The following is a 20093-nucleotide window of genomic DNA, read 5'->3' as shown; positions in this document are numbered from 1 at the left end:
AATGTCCGTATTGATTAGGTCCCTGGCAGTCAGTACTGCCTCTTGTTCTTTTTGTTGAGGTGATTTTTTCCGTCTTGTCCTTTTGTCCAGAGGACAATAGATAAATGACAGAATAAAATGATAACGGGGTAACAACAGCCCCAGAAAAATATACACTAAACAAATCAGAAGAGACCTAAAACAGGGAGAAAAGAAAGGGGAAAAAAAAAGAATATGATCAGGCTGGTGAGTAGAACAGAGCCACACACTAGATTTTGGTCATATTTTGGTCTTTTAGAAGAAAGTGACTCCCAAAATCTTAAAGAAAGAAAAACTTTTGTATGTACATAAATAAGGGTAAATACAATGAAGGGATGGAATATGACTGTAAAGATGAAAATTATAAAAGATTTTTATAAAAGGAATTGATAAGAAGTTGGTTGAAAAAAGGAAAGAAGAGGAATTAAAAAAAAAAGGGGGGAGAGAATGTGATCAGGCAGGAGACTAGAACAAAGCCATACACTAGAGATTTAGCATATATTTTGGTCTGTTAGAAGAAACTGTATCCCAAAATTTTAAAGAGAGAACAACATATATATATACCAAAAATAAGGTTAGCTACTATGAAGGGCTAGAATATGACTCTAAAAATGAAAAATAAAAAAGATTTTCAAGAAAGGGATTGATAAGATGTTGGTCGAAAAAGGGAAAAAGAAAAATTCAAAAAAAGAAAAAGAAAATTAAAAAAATTAACTTTGAAAGACTAAAGAATCATGGGGAAAAAAGCCATGAATTCTATGTGCTGTATTCCCCTAGTGCTGAAGTTCTGCCGTTCTCATTGATGGGTAAACTTGGTCTTGGCTGGCTGTTCTTGCTGATCTTCTAGGGGAGGGGCCTGTTGCAGTCGTTCTCAGGTGTCTGCCGGAGGCGGAATTGCCCTGCCCTTGCAGGGGGCCGGGCTAAGTAATCTGCTGGGGTTTGCTCTTGGGAGCTTTTGTTCCCTGCAAGCTTTCTGTACAGCTTTGGAGGACAAGAGTGAAAATGGTGGCCTCCCAGTCTCCGCCCCAGAGGACCCGAGAACTTGGGGCCCCACTCCTCAGTGAGCCCGCAGAGAAAAGCAGTCAATCACTCCCGTCTCCCCGGTCTCCGGCCGCACTCCTTACTCACCGGGCCTGTGACTGAGCGTTACTATCTCTGGCACCCGACCCCGTGTGGAGTCTCCAAACCCAGCAGATCCCTGGGATGTGCTCCTGTGCCGCTCCTCCCCGGGGAGGAAGGAAGGGGAGTCTCCCCGGATCTGCCACTTGTTGGGTCCCTGATGGAAGAGCTGTGACCCAGCTGTGCCGCAGATCACGGGTTATGGCAACCCCGAGCTGAGAGCCCACTGCTCGTCTCCGTCTCTGCAGCTGGCTTCCCTGCTCTGATACTTGGGAGCTCTACCACTCAGGCACCACCACCCGCCCGGTCTTTCTGTGACCCTGAGGGTCCTGAGACCACACTGTCCCAGTGAGGGTTCCACCCCCCACTTAGCCACTGGAGTGACGTCCCTCAGCAGAGCCGACTTCTAAAAGTTCCGATCTTGTGCTCTGCTGCTCTATCACTTGCTGGTAGCGGCCGACGGAGGCCCCTCCTCCGCCCTCTATCCTCCTGAATATCGCCTTGTATTCATTTCTCCGCAGGTCCTACCTTCCAGAAAGTGGTCGCTTTTCTGTTCAGAGAGTTGTTGCTTTTCTTCAATTTGCTTTTGAGTTCGTAGGTGTTCAGAATGGTTTGATCCCTATCTAGCTGAATTCCTGGGACCAGACGAAATTTAGGTCTCCTACTCCCCTGCCATCTTGCTCCTCCGACCGGCTACATTGATTTTTAATGTTTATCCAGTTTTGCATTCTTGAAATAATGCCTGCTTGGTTATATATTGCTAGATTTGATTTACTAATGTGTTGTAAAGGAGTTTGCAGTGAATGAGTTTGAACGATATTGGTCTGTATCTGTCCTGTAATGTCTTTGTCTTTGGTATCAAGATTGTGCTGCCCTCATGAAATACATTAGGCAGCCTTTTTTTATCCCCCATATTCTTATAGTCTTTGTAAGATTTATAGTTTTTCTTTCTTAAATGTTTATAGAATTCACCAACCAGTATTATTTACTTAGTTGATAAAGAGCTCTCAGATTTTATTTTTCATCTTGTGTTTGATATATTGTATTTTTTATGTAATTTGTCTATTTCTTTTTTTTAAAGATTTTATTTATTTCTTTGACTTGGGGGTTGCGCACAAACACAAGCAGGGGGAGTGGCAGGCAGAAGGAGAGGGAGAAGCAGACTTCCCGCTGAGCAGAGACCCCAATGCGGGGCTCGATTCCTGGACCCTGGGATCATGACCTGAGCTGAAGGCAGACGCTTAACCGACTGAGCCACCGAGGCGCCCCTGTAATTTGTCTATATCTAATTTGTCTATTTTGTTTAAGTTGTTGAATTTATTGGCACAAACTTGTTCATAATATTCCGTTATCTTTTCACGTCTGTAGTTTCTTTGGTGATGTCCTATTTCATTGCGGGTTGGTAATTTGTATTTTCTATGTTATTGATCTCTGCTCTTATCTTTATTATATTTTTCCTTCTACTTTGGACTTGCATTTCTCTTTTATCTTCTTAAGGTGGAACCTTAGGTCATTGATTTTAAATTATTCTTTGCAATAAGCAATTAAAATAACTATAAATTTTCCTCCAAGCTGTATTCTACTTGTATTCCATAAGTTTTGTTACATTGTATTTTCATTATCATTTAGTACAGAATATTTTCAGTTTTCTTTGTTCTTTTTTTCATGGATTATTTAGAAATATATTGTTTAATTTTTAGGGGTGCCTGGGTGCCTCAGTTGGTTATGTGTCTCACTCCTGATTTGGGCTTAGGTCATGATCTCAGGGTTGTGAGGTTGAACCCTGCATCGGGCTCCAAACTCAGCCTGAAGTCTGCTTGTCGTTCTTCCTCTGCTCCTCTCCTCACAACTCAGTCTCTGTCTCTCACGCTCTCTCTCTCAAATAAATTAATTAAATCTTAAAAAAATATATATAGTTTAATTTTTAAACGTGTGGAATGGAATAAAAAACTCAGAAATAAACCCATAACTATATGGTCAGTTAATCTTTGACAGAGGAATAGATATACAATGGAAAAAAGACAGTCTCTTCAACAAATGGTGTTGGGGAAACTGGACAGCTAAACTGGACATGCAAAAGAATGAAACTGGACCTCTTTCTTTCACCATATACAAAAATAAACTCAGAATGGATTAAAGACCTAAATGTGAGACCTGAAACCATAAAAATCCTTGAAGAGAGCACAGACAGTAATTTCTCTGATGTTGGCTCTAGCATCATTTTTCTAGATCTGTCTCCTGAGGCAAGGGATATGAAATCCAAAGTAATCTATTGGGACTACATCAAAATAAAAAGTTTTTGCACAGTGAAGGAAACAGTCAACAAAATTAAAAGGCAACCTACTTAGTGGAAAAAGATATTTGCAAATCATATATCTGATAAAGGGTTAGTATCCAAAATATATAAAGAATTGATACAACTCAACACCCAAAAAACACATAACCCAATTTAAAAATGGGAAGAAGACATGAACAGACATTTCTCCAAAGAAGACATCCAGATAGCCAACAGACACAAAAATGATGCCCAACATCACTCATCATCTGGGAAATGCAAATCAAAACTACAATGAGATATTATACCTGTCAGAATGGCTAAAGTCAAAAACACAAGAAACAACAACTGTTGGTGAGGATGTGGAGGAAAAGGAACCCTGGTGCACTGTTGGTGAGAATACAAACTGGTGTAGCTACTGTGGAAAACAGTATGGAGGTTCCTCAAAAAGTTAGAAATAGAACTACTCTACAGTCCAGTAATCACACTCCTGGGTATTTACCCCAGAAATTCAAAGGGATACATTTACCCCTCTGTTTGTTGCAGGATCATTTATGATATACAAATTGTGGAAGCAGCCCAAGTGTCCATCGATAGATGAATGAATAGAGAAGATGTGTGTGTGTGTGTGTGCGTGCGTGCGTGCACACACAGAAATATTCAGCCATAAGAACGGAATCTTGCCATTTGCAACAACATGGATGGAGCTAGAGAGTATAATGCTAAGTGAAGTAAATCAGAGAAAGACAAATACTGTATGATATTACTCATGTGGAATTTAAGAGACAAAACAAGCAAAAGGGAAAAAAAGAGTCAAACCAAGAAACAGACTTTAACTATAGAGAACAAACTGATGATTACTAGAGGGGAGGTGGGTGGGAGATGGATGAAATAGGGGATGGGGATTAAAGAGTACACTTACCATGATGAGCACTGAGTAATGTATAGAATTGTCAAATCACTATGTTATACACCTGAAACTAGTATAGCACTGTATGTTCACTACACTGGAATTACAATAAAAAAACTTAATAAAAAAAATTTTTAAACATGTGAGTCTTTTGAGATAGTTTATTGTTGATTGCTAATTTATTTCCATGTGGTCAGAGAAAAGAGATCCTATATTTTTGAGACATATACTGAAATATTTACAGGTGAAATCATATCAGATCTAGGATTTATTTCAAAATAATCCAGGGTAAGGTGGGAAGAGTGGGTATGAATGTTGATAAAATGAGATAGGCTGAGAGTGGATAATGATATATGGGGGTCTGTTTTATTGTTCTATTTTATTTATGTTTGAAGAATTTCTATAATAAAAAATCAAAAAGAAAAAAAAAATCCCATCTCTTTTGGCACATCTTATCAGTCCTCTTTCCCTTCATTAAATCTTCCTCTGAGAAGAAGAAATGTAACACATTTCTTCACCAGTGTGTGCTACGCGTGAAACAGTTTTTGCTCAGTAAATACTTGTGAAAGGGAGGGAAGAAGGAAAGAACTCTGAGTATTTCTACTAAAGTTAGGAACATTACACGTCTTCATCCTCATTTTATTGTAAGTGGTTTGTTTTGTATTAACAGGATTTCTTGTGAACTAGAATCCCTTTAGCTTAGTGGTTTTCAAACTGTGCTTCAGTGGACCATCTACTATATTCCAAGAGGCAGTCTTGTAGTTGAAGTAAAGGAGCTAGGGGAGCAAAGGTAAAGCTCCAGACTCTACTTTTAAAGTTCACATCTGCTTTAATCTAGGCACCTCAGAGTTTGTTTTTGGTTTTGTTTTTATCAGAGGAATAGATATACAATGGAAAAAAGACAGTCTCTTCAACAAATGGTGTTGGGGAAACTGGACAGCTTCCCCTGTGAAGAAAGCTTCCACAGCTTTAACAAAATAATTGAAATAATTTTGGAACAGTATTCTGTATACAGTTGTAGTATTTCAACTTAGCTATCATCATACCCATGGCATAAATTCAGAATTTATTATTTTTGCCATGTTGTAAAATTTTAATATTAGAAATCAGTGTCATTTTGAGAATATCAGAGGTTTTATTTCCTATATTCTCACTGGTGTAAGTGATATTTATTGACAAGATACAGTTTTAAATGTTATTAATTTATTTTATATTTATTTGTACTTTAAGAGTTCAGATTAAGTGTGATATTGTATGGTACAACTGGAATGAATTAAGTTTATGATGAATGATGTATTAAGACATTTGTATATTTAGTAGTGATCTTAGTACAGAAAATTATAAGATTTTATTCCCAGTAGAATAAGAATTTAGGTGATTTCTGTGATGGAAACCATTGCTTAAATTTATTCGAACCTTTTCTTTAAATTTTTTTTAACATGAAAACTTCAAAAAGGCCCAAAAAAACCCCTTAGAAAATGTTAAATAAGTATCTACATGCTATGGGCTGTTTCTGTATGGGGTGATGAAATGCTGAAGTGCTTTTCATCAGCTGGGAGAACTCTGGGATGTTCTCACAGCGTCAGAGTACCAGTCTCAAAAGTACTGCCTGTAGCACTTAAAGCCCTGGTCAGATTACCTGTGCTTTACCTAGCTTTGCCACTTACTAGCTTTTAGGACCCAAGGCAAGTTAGTTAATTTCCTTGTGTTTTCGTTTCCTCATTTGTAAAATGGTAATAGTGTCCCATAGGATTTATTGTGAGGAACTTGGCATACTTCTTTGGACCTGATAAACTCTAGGTAAATGTTAGCTACTCTCAATAAATAATCAGTTACCACTGCTGCAGCCACAGCATTAGGATTGTGTGCTTACTTGAATTTGTCTCCCACTGGAGGACTTCAGCAAGTCTTAGCACATTTTATATGCCAGGACCTAGAGCATCTACCACAGTGGCTGGCGTGTAGGAGGTATTTGGTTAATGTTAGTCCTGCTAAATGTAGCCCAGCGCCCTAGTTTTTTGGAAGTACTTCAATAGAAATATTGACTTAGGGGCGCCTGGGTGGCTCAGTCGGCTAAGTGTCTGCCTTTGGCTCAGGTCATGATCCCAGGGTCCCGGGATCGAGCCCCGCATCAGGCTCCCTACTCAGTGGAGAGCCTGCTTCTCCCTCTCCCACTCCCCCTGCTTGTGTTCCCTCTCTCGCTGTCTCTCTGTCAAATAAATAAAATAAAAAGAAATATTTTTTTTTTTTAAAGATTTTATTTATTTATTTGAGACAGAGAGAATGAGAGAGAGAGAGCACATGAGAGGGGGGAGGGTCAGAGGGAGAAGCAGGCTCCCCACCAAGCAGGGAGCCCGATGCGGGACTCGATCCAGGGACTCCAGGATCATGACCTGAGCCGAAGGCAGTCGCTTAACCAACTGAGCCACCCAGGCGCCCAAAAAGAAATACTGACTTAGACGTAATTCCCCACTGAGACTCAGTTCCATCTCTAACCCCATAGTGACCCATCTCCTGGTAAATCTCCCTTAAAACACCCAACATAGAGTGTTTTACTTACTCAGTAATAGTAGTTATTTGCTGTATTAGTTTGCCAAGGCTGCCATAACAAAATACTATGAACTGGGTGGCTTAAACAACAGAAACTTACTTTCTCAGAGGGTCTGCGGAAACCTCTGCGGCTTCTCCTGGGTTTGCAGATGACCACCCTCTTGTGGCCTCTTCAGTGGCCATCTATCTGTACAAGCTGCCCTGGTGTCTCTGTATGTATCCTAACCTCCTCCTCTTAGAATGTCACCATTCAGAATGGATTAGGGCCTCCCTAATGACCTTATTTTAACTCACTTGCCTCTCTGAAGGCCTTATCTTCAAATACAATCACATTCTGAGGTACTGGGGGTTAGGGCTTCAACATATGAATTTGAGGAGAACACAATTCAGTCCATAACACTTACTATTACTTACTTACCTACTTATGATTATAATTACTTACGATAATGGTAGCTCTTACTGTTAATATATTATTAAATCATTACCCTGGAAGATTCGTTGTCTGACTAATTAGCTGGATGTTTTAAAAATAGAAGTGGATTAGTTTTTTTAAGAAGTGGATTTTTTAAAGAAGTGGATTAAGGTTTTTATGATGAAAGCAGTGATCTTAGTCCACAGATCAGAAGCCAAAGGGTGTGTTATATGATACTTTTTAATTTGTATATTTTGTTTATTCACAAATTCATTATTTACCAAAAACTTAATGAGTGCCTACCAGGTCCCCAGGCAGGGTGTTAGAAGGTAGCAGCGCCATCGTGAGCAAGACACGTGCCTGCCATTGGCCAGTTCACAACCTAGTATATACTTAAAATATCTGTGCCTCTGGAATGTAACAAGAAATAGTTCCCCAGAGTATTAGGTCTTAGGAAGTGTTGGTATTTGGGGCGCCTGGGTGGCTCAGTCGGTAAAGCGTCTGCCTTCAGCTCAGGTCATGATCCCAGGGTTCTGGGATCGAGCCCCGCATCGGGCTCCCTGCTCAATGGAGAGCCTGCTTCTCTCTCTCCCTCTGCCTGCCGCTGTGCCTACTTGTGCTCTCTCTCTGTCAAATAAATAAAATCTTAAGAAAAAAAAAAAAGGTGTTATTAGACCTTGGAGTGCTTTGTATTTTAAAAGTCAATTGATTAATTTTAAAAGCATTAAAATCCTGATTCGAACCACTACCTAGGACTGTGATCATGAGCAAATTATTTAATCCCCTCAAACCACTATTTCCTCATTTATAAAATAGAAGTAATATAAATATTATATAAGTTTAATTCATGATTAAGTGACATAATGCATGTCATAGCACCACACTTGGCACTTATGAAGAACTTAATAAAATGGTTGCTGCTGGGTCTTTTTTGTTTTTAGTTTTTTGGTTTTTTTCCAGTTCAGGAGCTAAGCCTCATCTTGGAAGTGAAATTGAGGAGATACTAAGAATAGCTTTATATGTAGGTTTCTAATAATTGGAGAGAACTTTTGCCAGAGCTTTGGAGTTTGTTATAATTTCTACCCTGCCAGTTTCCAGAAAGGATTTGAAATAGTGCCTGAGAAGTGTGTTCCAATCATGAGGTAATGGAGGAAACACTGACCCAGAACTAAGATGAACTTAGCACTAGGTTTAGCTCTGGAGCCAGCTAGATGATCCTGGGTAATCCTGAAGTGTAGGCTTTCCCTATCAGATTCTTTGCCTTGTTTATTAATTAGGAAATCGTTAATCTTAGATACTGGCCTTTAGGTTTCTGAGGCTTTGTGTATAATCTCCAAAGTCTCATAAGTTTGAAATTATATCTAAAAGCAGAAATATATAACTTGAATTTAATCTTCCTCCTGAATAATTATCACTTTCCAGAGAATAATCATTAATATAAATGACTTAATAGATAGTCCATTCATAGTCTTTCCTTGGCTGAATTCATTTCAGAGTCCCTAATATATTGTTAACATTGCATTTATATTAATTCTTGTTTTGGTAACAGCATTCTTATAGAAGGTACTAAAGTCATAAGTTCTAAGACCTTGACTTTCTCACATGGCTGTCATGTATTTGGAAAACATTGGGAAGGCACTGTGTAAGTCAGTTTTAACTGATAAAGACATAGTATCAGGCTTCATGAGAAATTTTTTCTTGTCATTGTTACTGCTGTTGTTCCTTTTTTTTTTTTCTTGGCAGAGTAGGAATACTTTTTTTTTTTTTTAAAGATTTTATTTATTCATTTGAGACACAGAGATACAGAGAGAGAGAGAGCATGAGCAGGGAGAGAGGCAGAGGGAGAGGGAGAAGCAGGCTCCCCGCTGAGCCAGGAGCCCGATGCGGGGCTCGATCCCAGGACCCTGGGATCATGACCTGAGCCAAAGGCAGACGCTTAACCATCTGAGCCACCCAGGCGCCCCCAGAGTAGGAATACTTTTTAACTGATGGATTATTAGGGCCATTTTGGTTAATAAATGAGGATAAGATAAGGCAATAAAAGATTTTAAATAGAATGTCCTTCTAGGAAATGAGAAGGGTTAAACCCATTAAAATGTTTTCTACTTAGATGCCTCTGTCTGTATAAGTTTTTTATTATTTTATGAAAAGTTTACAAAATCTTAATCAACTATATAATTTAAATGACTGAAAAAAATAGATACTATATCTCACAGAATTACAGATCTTAATTCTCATCTGATATTTGATATTGACAAATGTTATATTTTCTAATGTTGCAATTAGTTTTTTAAAAGCTATTGAATGGTACACTTAAAATTGTTAAAATGGTGATTTTAATGTATATTTTATCACGATTAAAAACCAAAGCAAAAGTAAAAACCAACTAAACAATAACAACAAAACAGATTTACTGAGTTATATCTTTTCAGTATCTTTTCCCCAGAGTTTTTCTGCATTTGTTACTGAAGCACCTATTTGGACACTTTCAAAATAGTGTGGGTAGTTATTAGATTTTTAGGATTGATTACCACTGGGTTTATGTATCTGTGAATTACAAATGTATGATTTATTTAACATTATTTTCATGGCAAAGATTTTTAATTGATCTTCCTTGTTTTGCAGTTACTTCGAGAGCTTAAGCATCCAAATGTCATCTCTCTTCAAAAGGTATTTCTGTCTCATGCTGATAGGAAAGTATGGCTTCTGTTTGACTACGCTGAACATGACCTCTGGGTAAGGTGAATTGCTGGTAGACATTGAGCCATTGGTTTCAGACAGGGATTAAGAGTGACTAAAAACAATTTTAGTTTATCTTACTATGAGATTTACATTTTAAAAATAAAAGTAACTTCATAGAATATGGTTGATGAATTACCAAGACTAGGGTAATTTTGCTTTGTATTACTATATTTTGATCTTACCAATTTGAACTTTGTAACATGCTACAGAAAATAGTAGAATCTGAAGAGTATAAACAGTTATTCAGTACTGTTTCCTAGCTATAGATTTTTGATAAAATTTTAAAAAGTAACTGTAATAGCTATTTTGTTATAGAATTTAAAAGCAGCATATTTCCTTTTACTCTATAAAGGAATATAAAATGAGAAAGTGGTATCCTCATATAGGAAGATAAATATGTTATATTTGGAAGACTAGACTGAAATTTATGGTTCGGTCTGTTATTTGTCGTATGACATTAAGCAAGTCTCTTAATGGCTCTGAAGTTGTAGTCCCCCCAACCCCATCTGTAAAATGTGGTACTTTTCCTGCTTTTTGACAGGATTTTTCTGAAGAGCAATTTTGTATTTGAAAAGCTTTATAAACTAAGTGTACTATACAAATGTAGCATACTATTAATCATTTATTGGATATTATTCATACTTAATACTCCATATTCTAATATATTTCTTATTTCCATCAGCAGAAGTTCAATATTGTACTTACTTGAATTGGGCATGTTCTTGTATAGGAAGAATTCTTTGTGGAAGAGAGCTCCCAATTAAATCCTTGAAGATTCTCAAAGTCAAGTAATTACAGTCAATTAGATTAGTTTTATTTGGTTAGCTAATATAATGACAAAAATGATGTTATATTGATAAAAATTATTATAAACTGAGAATTTAAATTTATCTTGGCTAAATAGCTGAATTACAAACAGCTAACTCAGTATTTTGTATTTACTCAGTAGATTGCTTGGTATTTACATAAGTCTTCGGTAACTATAAAATTTACTCCTTTATTAAACATAACAGTTATGTTCTTTGAAAGTCTGAAATGCCATCTTGGGGATAAGAATTTATGATATATAATGAAAATAGCAAGATAGCCAAAATATCTTTGAAATATACTCACAAAACTTATATCCTGATCAATCTTGTGTAAAACATGTTAACATAGACTACAGTTTAGAAAATAAAACAAGTAAACAAAAACCCAATATTACATTGAGTTAATTAACAAGTACTTCACTTCTGTGAACTATATTTTTTCTGGTATTTAATAAGTAATTTAATAAGATCTTTAAGTATTTCACTGTGTTTTGTATACTGTTCTATATTTATATTTATATATTGGTTGTACATTTATTGAGATAAATACAAGAGAAAACATATATACAGATCTTCCTTGACTTACATGGGGTTACATCCTAATAAACCCATCACAAACTGAAAGTCTCATTAAGTCAGAAATACATTTAATACACCTGACCTATCGAACATCACAGCCTAGCCTAGCCTACCTTAAATGTGCTGAGAACACTTCTATCAACCTCCAGCTGGACAAAATCATCTAACACAAAGCCTATTTTATAATAAAGTGTTAAATATCTCATGTTAGTTATTGAATACTGTACTGAAAATGAACAATGGAATGGTTGTATGAGTATGGAATCATTGTAAATGTATTGGTTGTTTACCCTTGCTGACTGGGTGCAGTAGCTCCTGCTGCCCAGGGTCATGAGCAAGTGTTGTACTGCATGTCACCAGCCTGGGAAAAGATCAAATTTCAAAATTCGAAGTATAGTTTCTGCTGAATGCTTGTCACTTTTACTCCATCATAAAGCCAAAAAGTCAAGTTGAACCATTGTAAATTGGGACCGTTGATACTGCTATGCAAGGGATTATAATCTTCTGGCTCAATTTTAGATATCTTTAAAATTTACATTTTTCATTCAGCTGTAGTTTGTAAATATAAATTCAAAATTTTGAAATAAAACTAGTAGAAATTCCAGTAAAATTGCTCAAAAGTAAGTTAGCCTTCTAAAAATAGTAAAATAGTTTTAAACTCTTTTGCTAATTTCCAGTACTAGCCTCATTTACATAATTTTAACCAACAGATTTCAGAAATTGACACTTATATGGGTTTCATATACTTTCAGATTTATAAGAAATATTTTTTGCTCTGTAGATTCCTGTTTTCCATGAGTAAATGCAGTTTGATTCAAATTGTTTTTATGTTATCTGGAAAGAATTGTTTTCGAACTGAAAGTAGACGTCAAATTTTCTGTTTTATGAAACTACTGTCCAAGGTCAATGCTGGTTGTAAATATTTTTGTTGTTGTAGCTTCTGTTCTTTTAAAAATAAATCTCATCAAATCAAATTGGGATTCTGTTAATAAAAATTTGTTAAATTAGGGTGGCCAATATTGAATTGAACACTCATACTCAAGCCTAACATGAAATCAAATTATATGACCCAAATTTATGAGAAATTTTCTAGGCTGCTTTATAAACATGATTTGTAATAAAACATGATTTGTAATAGTTGAACATAGGAGATAGTATTGTATTCAGTATAATTCCTAGCAGGCTAGTATGTGATATCTAATTTTACATGTAGGTATAATAATTATACTTTTACAAATTATGCTGCATGCAGTGTTCCCAGATGTGTATATATCGTCATCATTGGCTTTATTGTCATCTTATTAATATTCATTTAAGTCACGTAAGGACTTTTAATGTTCATTTTAATAAAAATCAAATAATTGACTTTACTCAAACCTCCTTTATCCATTTTATTTTTTTATTTTAATTGGAATATTGAAATGAATTAGCTGGGCTAAGGCGGCGGAGAGTAACAAAAACAGTCCCAGTAAAAAGAGTCATTTAAAAATCGCTCAGGTATTGGTGAAATTTCATGATAAGCACACCACATATTTGTTATATAGCCCTGGAATAAAAATGAAGGTAAGAGATTTCCCCAGTGTAGTTTTTTGTAGTTATAAAATATTGGTTAAAAAAAAAGTATTTTGTTAAACCCTAATGAAAGTATTAACTAAAGCCATGCATATGGCATCATTTATTGCACCTCCCTACATATTCTTGTATTCTTACTCTGGCAGATTTTAATTGTTAAAAATGATGTATTTCAGTCTATTTTTATTAAGCTCTAGAGAACCACTAGCTCTTACTAAGGTGAACAGACTTTATTGTCACACCATTTCTTAGGATAGGTGACAGAACATTCTAGATTATTGAGTTGTAGCTCTGTTTTGACTGTTTTTAAATACTTTGGAAAAATAACTGAGAAGAAAATTAAAATAGTGTAATGCTGCTAGTAAAGTATAGATTAATCATACTACATGCATGCTGACTGATAGAGTTTACCTTCCCACCAGGTAGTCTTTGCTATATATTTTTTCTTTGGAAAGTAAAACTCCTTCACTCATTAATTACTAGTTATTCTTTATCCATGTTGTACTTTCTATATCATAAGAAAATAGGAAGTGAAAATGTTGACCTCTAATATAAAATATGTCAATTATGTTTATTAATTTCAAGAATATGCTTAATATTCACTCAGAAATACTGCTCAAGAGTCCGTTCATGTTCACATGAGGTGCCAGGCATATACCTGTGTTTTACACACAGCAGAGTTGACTTCACCTGACTTGTAGGTGTTCTTACAGTTTCAAAGTGCTTTAATTAAAATGAAGAAACCTGTCGAGAGTTTGAAACATTGGATCTTGTTTCTGTTGAGGTACATTTACTTATAAAGTGATTTTTCTATTTATAAAGTGGTATTGTGTTTTACCAGATGTCCACTGATACTATTCCTAGAAAGCTTTTAATGGGTTTAAGGCTGTTTTTTTCTCATCTGAGTCTTTCATGTTTCTAAATATTTTCAATGTGAACTGGTCATTTACATGTTATTTCTTTATGCTTCTGTGTATTTTATTGAAATAATTTCCCTGTTTGCTTTTTGCTTTGTTTATAACCCATGCGTTGTAAATAGGTACCACATCTATGCTGTGTCAGCCAACCCAGGAGTATCTCTTGAAATTTGTTTTTTTTTTTTTTTCTTTTCATTTAATAACTACAGATAAAAAAGATTCTGTTCTTGAAAATTTCCACCAGGTAAACAGGGATCAGGTATACTCTGAAAGTAATTTTTAATTATACTTTCAAAATAAAATCACATTGTTCTCTGCTTCTGTGTTGCAGTCATTTATTTTCTGAGACGTGATCATATGCTTAAGAAATGAAACTTTAGCTCCAGTTATTAGGAAATTTTAAATTTATGTTATCCAGCAGAATGTAAGATTATATTTTCAGTATCTTTGGGAATCCCTGAATGTTTCTTTTTCTGGCACGAAAGTATTATACATCAGATTATCTTTCCCTCTTTTCCTTTTTAAGCTTCTGGTGGTATTTTTGTTTCTTTCAGCATATAATCAAGTTTCACAGAGCTTCTAAAGCAAACAAGAAGCCAGTTCAGTTACCTCGGGGAATGGTGAAGTCACTATTATATCAGATCCTAGATGGGATTCACTACCTGCATGCTAACTGGGTGTTGCACAGGGATTTGGTAAGTTGATATGTAGTTAGGTCTAAGCTAGAAAGATGCCTTTATAGTTGGATGATTTTCTAGTTGTCTCTAGATATTAGTGGTACATAGACCTGCAAACCTTATAGAGTGAGAGTGCTATAGTCTCATAACATAGTCTAGCCTTGTGCTGTTTATATGATGCATCCTACTCCTCTGACATAAAGTGGCTGGGGTTCAGTGAAGAAGTGAAAGAGGGCACATTTATTTTCCTAAACTTTTGTTTACTTTTAAGTCTGTAAATGAAGTATTGACTTGCTTGATTATTAGCTGCTAGGCAAACTCTAGAAATTGATATATTTATGAATAACTTGGAAATGAAACTTTTGGAGCCTACCGCATACTAAGTTACATATTAGAAGAGGAGATCTTAATTCAATCTGCTTATTTTTTAAGCCTCACTATATTAGTAGCATGTTTATTAATCATAATTAAGAACTTTATTCAGAAGCCTTGCCATGTTAAGGTACATTGAATTTTTAAGAATTTAGAAACTTCAGAAATTGGCTTTCTTATTTTTATTTTACATGGCAGAATAATTTACGCCTTTTTAAAACCCATGTAGCATTAAGATGTTCATTAAATTGTGCATTATTCATTACTCTTCATGGATGAAAATTTAAATCTCAAATTCCCCTTTTGCATAATTACATTGTGCTTTTGTTGTTCTTTTCTTTGGAAAGGAGGTAACCATAGTAAAGTTTATAACAATGTCTTCATTCCAAACAATTATAAACACAATTCTGGAACTGATGATTTGGTCTCTAATCACATGTGTTACATTGGAAAAAACCCTGTAGAATTTAAGCCAGAGCTGATCTGCCTCTTGCACATATTCTTTCCAGGCTGCTGTATATTTAGTACCTTCAGATCAGATGTTCCAGTATCATAGTTTCTAGTTCTTTCTTCTATCTTCAATAAATCTCCTTTCAATATGTTTAATGGTATTTATTTTATCTCTAGTTCTCAAACCTAGAAAGCATTTAGACCGGGACCGATAACATCAGAATTTGTTTGAAACAACTTTTTTCCTTATGTAAACTTTATTTTTAATATTATTGGAATATTCATAGTAGATTTATAGAACAGAAGTAGGACAAATCCATTGGCTCCTTTTATGAATCTGAAAACAAATTTCAACCTTTAGGGGTGTAGTCAACTTAGGGAAAAACTATTACTACTTTTGAGCTACTGACCTTTTTTATGATCTCTAAAAGAATAAAATCTGGCAAAAGGGTATTTTTCCCTAATTATGCTGAGATGACACTACATTTTATAGTAAATTATTTTTCATCATTAAAATATATATGTTTATTAGATGAATGCAAATAATACAAACCAGTATTTAAATTGTTAATGCATAATATACTTAAACCACTTACAGTAATATTAACTACAGTAGTGAAAATAATTATAAAGTTTAATTTTTTTTTATTTCTCTTTTGGGATAGCACTTTCTATTGGTGCAGCCTAAATGAGTTGTCTTTGGCCTAGGGATAGTGTAGGATATGTCATTTCAAAGGTCTCTGTTAGTGGTGTGCCAGGAAGTGGGGGCCACGGGGAGCAGTGCACTCTAGATGCCAGTATCAGAGGGATGCACTCTCTGGAGATGATTTAAAAATAATGATGAAACAGATGAAAAGTAGTTATTTTCTGTTGTCACCATATGCTGGCAGTTGTGAATGGTATCAGTTATAAAATATTCCTGTTCACAGAGCAAACCATTCTCACTCCTCTACCCCCTTTATATGCCACTGCTATCTGTTTAGTAGTCAATTTATCCAAAATATTTTCCGAACTGTAATATATTATTTGTGTCCTGCTACCTTTTTGATTTCCCCGTTTGGAGTGAGAGTTCCTGTATTGTCTGTGTGTGACTCCTTACACCTAACTCTTATGAGCATCACAGGCGCACGGAACCATTGTGTCATTAAAGTGGTAACCTCTGCCCCCAGGCTGGATCTTACTGGGTCAGGTGCTTACTTCTTGAATTTGTTCTCAATTTTTTAAAGGAAGATTCATTACCGCAGTTTTGTTGTTAGTTTTGTTGTTGTTGTTGTTGTTGTTTTTAAATGTGCCCACCTTCCTGCTAACTAAAAAATAGATTTTGGAGTTTTGAGGTTATATGATGTTCAACTATAGTTACATTAGAAATTCATATATGAATACTTTTTTATATATGAATTTCTAATGTAAAATAGTTACTTTAAAGAATGTTCTTCAGAAGCTGTATAACATGACTTTTTAAACTTTCTCAATATTTATTATTATTTGCAGATGAAATATTTACCCTATAAGAATAAATATAATTAATAGTTAATTTCATTCCTTGCTTCTTTTCAGTCAAGTTTAGATGAAATGTGGCAATATTGACCTTAGCCGACCTATATAGATTTCTAATGTTTTGAATTGAACCAATTGGTTGAGTTGCTGACTTGCCAAGAGAAACATCATACCAAAATGGATAATTGGCACAGACTCCCTAAAAACATCATTTTAATAATGCCCCAGAATGTTATTGAAGCTTTTGCTTAATAAAATTGTCTTCATTATTAATAGACACACTGGTTTGAGATGATAGAGTTACGAAGTTCTTTGATATGTGCAGTTGAACTTTAACAATTAATAATCCTATTTAATAAATAAAGATTAATTTTGTCACTGTTAATCATCACATAGTAGCAGATCAGTAACTGGGGTCTGTCATCCTTGGTGTGAAATAGAGATTTAATAATTCTGGAACTCTGGTTGGAATGAAGTTGGTAATAAATGCATTTGTGTGTAGCTGTTTTAAGAATGGGCCTGAAAGGAAACACATGCAATATTTATTTTTGTGAGAAAATTTATGATCTAAGCCAAACTTTTTTAGTTCTAGAACATTAAAATATGTATGTATAAGTTGGTTTGCTTTTACACTTTATCTGTTTGCTGTAAGTAGAGATAAATAAAAACAAAGGTGTATGCTTTGTTCTTCCCTTTGATTACACTCCTTTCTCTTTCTTCCTTTATTCTCTCCTTGGGAAATGAATATAGTCTGACCAACAGGCTATAGTCCTGGTTCTGGCATTACCACATGTATTAGGATTCTCCAGAGAAACAGAATATGTGTGTGTGTGTGTGTGTGTGTGTGTGTGTGTGTGTGTGTGTGTGTAGAACCACATGTATTAGGATTCTCCAGAGAAACAGAATGTGTGTGTGTGTGTGTGTGTGTGTGTGTGTAGAAAAAGAGAGAGAGAGAGATTTATTTTAAGGAGTTCCCTCAGGCAAATTGTGGAGGCTTGGTAAGTCCAAAATCTGCAGGATAGGCCAGAAGGCTGGATACTAAAGGGAAGAGTTGCAGTCAAATACAAAGGCAGTATGCTGGCAGACCTCTCTTGCTCTGGGGAGATCAGTCTCTGTTCTATTAAAGTCTTCAATTGATTGAATAAGGCCCACCAATGTTATGGAGGGTGAGCTGCTTTTCTCAAAGTCTACCAATTTAAATGTTAATCTCATCGAAAAACAGCTTCACAGAAACATTCAGAAAAATGTTTGACCAAATATGTGGGCATCATGGCCCAGCCAAGCTGGCACACAAAATAACCATCCTATACAAATGAGTAAACAGAGGCACAGAGTTGAAACAGTATGGGACCAGTTAATTCCATTTTTACCCCCCAGTTATCTGCTTATATAAAATAGTAGGAGTGTTGGGTTAAGGAATATTAAGATATTTTACCTGCTACTATAAAGAGGAACTAAGTGTGAAATCTTAATGAAAACTTCAAGTAAAAGATATTATTTAAGTGACTCAAAATAAGGAAAGGTTTGAAGTCTATTAGCCTGATTGGGTTGAGTTTGGTAGTTTTCTGAGCACAAAATAAAAAGACAGTAAGCACCAAAATCATATTTGATACTTTTTGTGTAGAAGCCAAAGTTTGATTTGGCAATGGTGTCTGAAGTTTTTCCTCTGAAAACAATGGTGTCTGAAGTCTTTCCTCTAAAATGGTAGTCCTGTTTGACTGAGTTAAAGCACATTGGCAAGGCCATGAGAAGTTGTCACTACTAGTACCTCTACTATGACCGTTTTAGGACACCCAGCCACCCGGCCAGTTCACTCTCTCATCTGTCTGACCTCTTTCAGTAGAAACGAGTATTTTTTGTATAACTTCCTAATTTTAGGATTGGTTTTCTTGTGCAGTTGTGAAATAAATTTCAAAGTCAGGTTTTTTGGTCTTTTTTTTTTTTAAACGAGAAAAAAATCTGATTAGATTAAAATTTGAAAATCTCTGCATGCCAGTATTTGTGAATTGAAGTGAAAGCTGGTTATGATCTTTTTTTTTTCTTCCTTCTCACTCTGTATACCTACTTCCAGCTAACTCAGAGGTTGCCCTACCTACTTGAATCCTCTCTTCCCTTCATCTCTAGTGTTTAAAATTCTATTCATCTTTAAAGCTCTGCTCCTGCTACCTCAGCAATAAAGTCCCCCCCCCAGTCACCCTAGCTGGAAGTGAGAATGTGTACATCTAAAGTCCTATAGCAGCTACTTTGAACTACTCAGGGGCACTTAAACTAGTTTTGGTAATAAGTTCTCTATTTGATTATAAATTTCTGAGGGCCAAAGACTGGCTTAATATGTATTTGTATCCCTCCCAGTGCCTTGCAAAATACACAGTGTATACAATACTGCTTATATTTGTTGAATGAATAAACTAGCTCATTTGTAACAGAAACAAAGTGTCTTCCAAGGTGATTCTCCATAGGTTATTTCTGCTACCTGATGTTTTTCTGTGCATACTCTGTTACATTTCTTCTTTTACTACCTATCCTCTTAGCTCTGTTATGGTTTACTGTAGTCGAGCAGTACAAAAGATCTTCTTTTCATACTATATTTTTAGTTCTTTTCAGCAGCCTCCCTCTTTCTACTTAAAAGAACTCGGCTCTGATCAGTCAGTCCAAAGACCATTCAGCTAATGATACTGATCTGTTGATTTCTTTTATCACACTCTTCCTCTACCCAATTTTTTTTATTCCACCCAGTGAAAGAAACCTGCTTTACCTATTCATTCATGTTCTTCTCTGATGTCATTTATTTTTTTCCAATGTTTTCCTTTAATCTTAACATTAGGACATCTCCATCATAGGTCCCTTACTTTTTTCAAACACATCTTAAAAGTCCCTTCTGTGTGAATTATACTTAAATTGTAGATAAGGCAGCAGTACCTACCTTCTGAACACACCAGCTGTTCTGAACTCGCGACTCTCGTATTTCACTGTTCTACTGTATTTAACTGACCAGTTCATTACTAGTCACAATGTAAATACTTTAATTTCTAGCTAATATTTATTAATATTTATTCACTTTTAATTTTCTAGTGCATTCAGTGTTGGCTGAATTTTATGCTTTTGGTTGAAAATATTCGTCCAACCATATCAGACCATAAAAATGGTTTACACTTAAATCAGACTCTAAATATTAAAGACTTGGGCTTTCAACA

General features: G+C 35.4%; 1 protein-coding gene across 3 annotated transcripts in view; it reads left to right on the top strand.

Moving 5' to 3' along the window:
* CDK8 (cyclin dependent kinase 8) overlaps positions 1-20093 on the top strand; it is a 129842-nt gene that overhangs the window by 68267 nt on the left and 41482 nt on the right. For all 3 annotated transcript variants that reach the window (XM_078070547.1, XM_078070546.1, XM_078070548.1), the window contains 2 exons: positions 9910-10020; positions 14458-14598. In XM_078070547.1, the coding sequence (XP_077926673.1) occupies positions 9910-10020; positions 14458-14598 (252 nt within the window). The remainder of the gene's footprint in view (positions 1-9909; positions 10021-14457; positions 14599-20093) is intronic.

This window comes from Halichoerus grypus, chromosome 4, assembly GCF_964656455.1.
Source record: "Halichoerus grypus chromosome 4, mHalGry1.hap1.1, whole genome shotgun sequence".
NCBI classification, from domain to species: domain Eukaryota; kingdom Metazoa; phylum Chordata; class Mammalia; order Carnivora; family Phocidae; genus Halichoerus; species Halichoerus grypus.
This window is presented reverse-complemented; position numbering and strand designations above follow the sequence as displayed.